At 35.0% G+C, this 1,698-nt stretch overlaps 1 protein-coding gene across 1 annotated transcript in view; it reads right to left on the bottom strand.

Annotated features, from left to right (window-relative positions):
* Positions 1 to 275: 275 nt before the first annotated feature.
* Positions 276 to 1,698, bottom strand: part of CUNH14orf39 (chromosome unknown C14orf39 homolog) — a 39,325-nt gene continuing 37,902 nt past the window's right edge. The window contains exon 18 of the mRNA XM_027905886.1: positions 276 to 616. Coding sequence (XP_027761687.1) covers positions 414 to 616 — 203 coding nt within the window. The 3' untranslated portion in view covers positions 276 to 413. The remainder of the gene's footprint in view (positions 617 to 1,698) is intronic.

The raw sequence follows: 1,698 nt of genomic DNA, 5'->3' as shown, positions 1-1,698 counted from the left end.
CAAATTCAGCTTTTACTGCTACAACAAATAGTCATCTTACTAACACTAGCAATGTAGTTTACATCAGAGGCTGAAAGTACTCATCCAGATGTTTAGATGCTCTCACACAGATATTTAATTAACTCAACACACTACTGTAAAATGATATTTCTGCTGCTTCTAAGTGCCAATTTGGCAAGAGCATATCATAACATTTTATGGAAAAAAAACCTTTAGAAAATAAATAAGGAAACTAAAAGCTGCATCTCAAAATTTGTGTGGTTGATGAACACACACGTTCTTGCAGCAACTGCAATAATGTTTTCTTACAGAAATGAAAGGAGAAGATTAAATGCTTTGTACTTTAACTTCAGAAACTGAAAACAGTTGTCAAGGCTAAGTAGGAAAAGAATTTATAAGGAAGTCAAAGGTATTCAAAAGAGCGTAAATTGCTTTGTATTTTGTGAGGAAGAATGGAAACCTTTCATAGAAGGAGAATGTGATGATCTCTGATCCTGTCCAAATGCAAATGGAAAACTGAAGTCATCTTTTCCATCTCCAAACGCATGAGAAGTCGATTCTGAGGCGAAGGGAAAGGCAAATGCATCCTCACTTTCAGGTTTCCCAAAGAAGCTCCCTAAATGGAATACACATTATATTAATTATTAGATTAAATCTTACTGAGAGAATACTGCATTCAGCATATGTTTCTTTAATAACATATTATGCCCAACACCCTGCTGAGCGTCAGCCTACAGTCGTGTGCTTATTCCTGCACTTGAAATGGTATTTCCAGGAGGTCCTTATTAGAATCCACATCGAAGTGTGAAGTACTGGAATGATTTAGAACAACAAAACACTTGTGCATGATATATTTCGCAACAGAGGTCTCTGCAAACAGAATCTACAGAAGTGTTTCTTTGGAGGACAATGGGATCCATCACTGAAATACTTGGAAAAACAAAGCTGCTGACAGAAAAACACCTGAATTTTTATTTAGTAGAACAGAATTCACACGCTTCAAAACAGCTACATATGCATGAAACCCCATATTCTGTATTCATCCACTTTGAAAAAAAAAAAATAGTAGCTTTGCATTTCCAGCACCTCAAAAGAGAAAGATTAGGTTACAGTTCCCTTCAGGCAAGTGTTTGATCAGAAGTTTTGATTGTATTGATATAATGAAAAATTGGCTTTTCCTTTCAGAAAATCCAGGATTTCACACAGATCATGCAAATGTCTGTGGTTCACTCATACTAAGTGAAAGATACTGTGTATTAGGTCTGATTCTGCTCTCTCGCGCCATTTTTACATCATGTATTTTCTGCACTTTACACCGATGAAAGTTATTTTACTATTGGGATTTCTTTAATCAAACGGAAACTTTATTTTCATTTTAGTTGAGGGAGGAAACAAAACCCAAGCAGATGTACTCTTTCCAACTCTTAGCTGGTATCTTTAAGTTAAACTAGTATTTACCAAGTAATACAGCTTTTTACATTAAAATAATGTAAAATAATGTTCTTTTTCTCTGTGAAAAAGCTTTGAGAGTTGAATTTTTCTTCTCTCTTGCAGATCCTCTCCATTTGCTTCAAACACACCTGCCACTACTCCTATTTATTTCTTTCTCATACCTCTTTTTTTTTTTTTTTCCCCATGGTGTCTCAGACATTTGAACCCAAACATGCAAGGAAAGATTTAAGCTCATCTAAACACAAA

Source organism: Empidonax traillii, unplaced genomic scaffold (genome assembly GCF_003031625.1).
Source record: "Empidonax traillii isolate 1590-97213 ecotype Southwest subspecies unplaced genomic scaffold, ASM303162v1 scaffold1217:size511469, whole genome shotgun sequence".
NCBI classification, from domain to species: Eukaryota; Metazoa; Chordata; class Aves; order Passeriformes; family Tyrannidae; genus Empidonax; species Empidonax traillii.
Note: the sequence above shows the minus strand (reverse complement) of the source record. Positions and strands in the feature narration are given on the sequence as shown.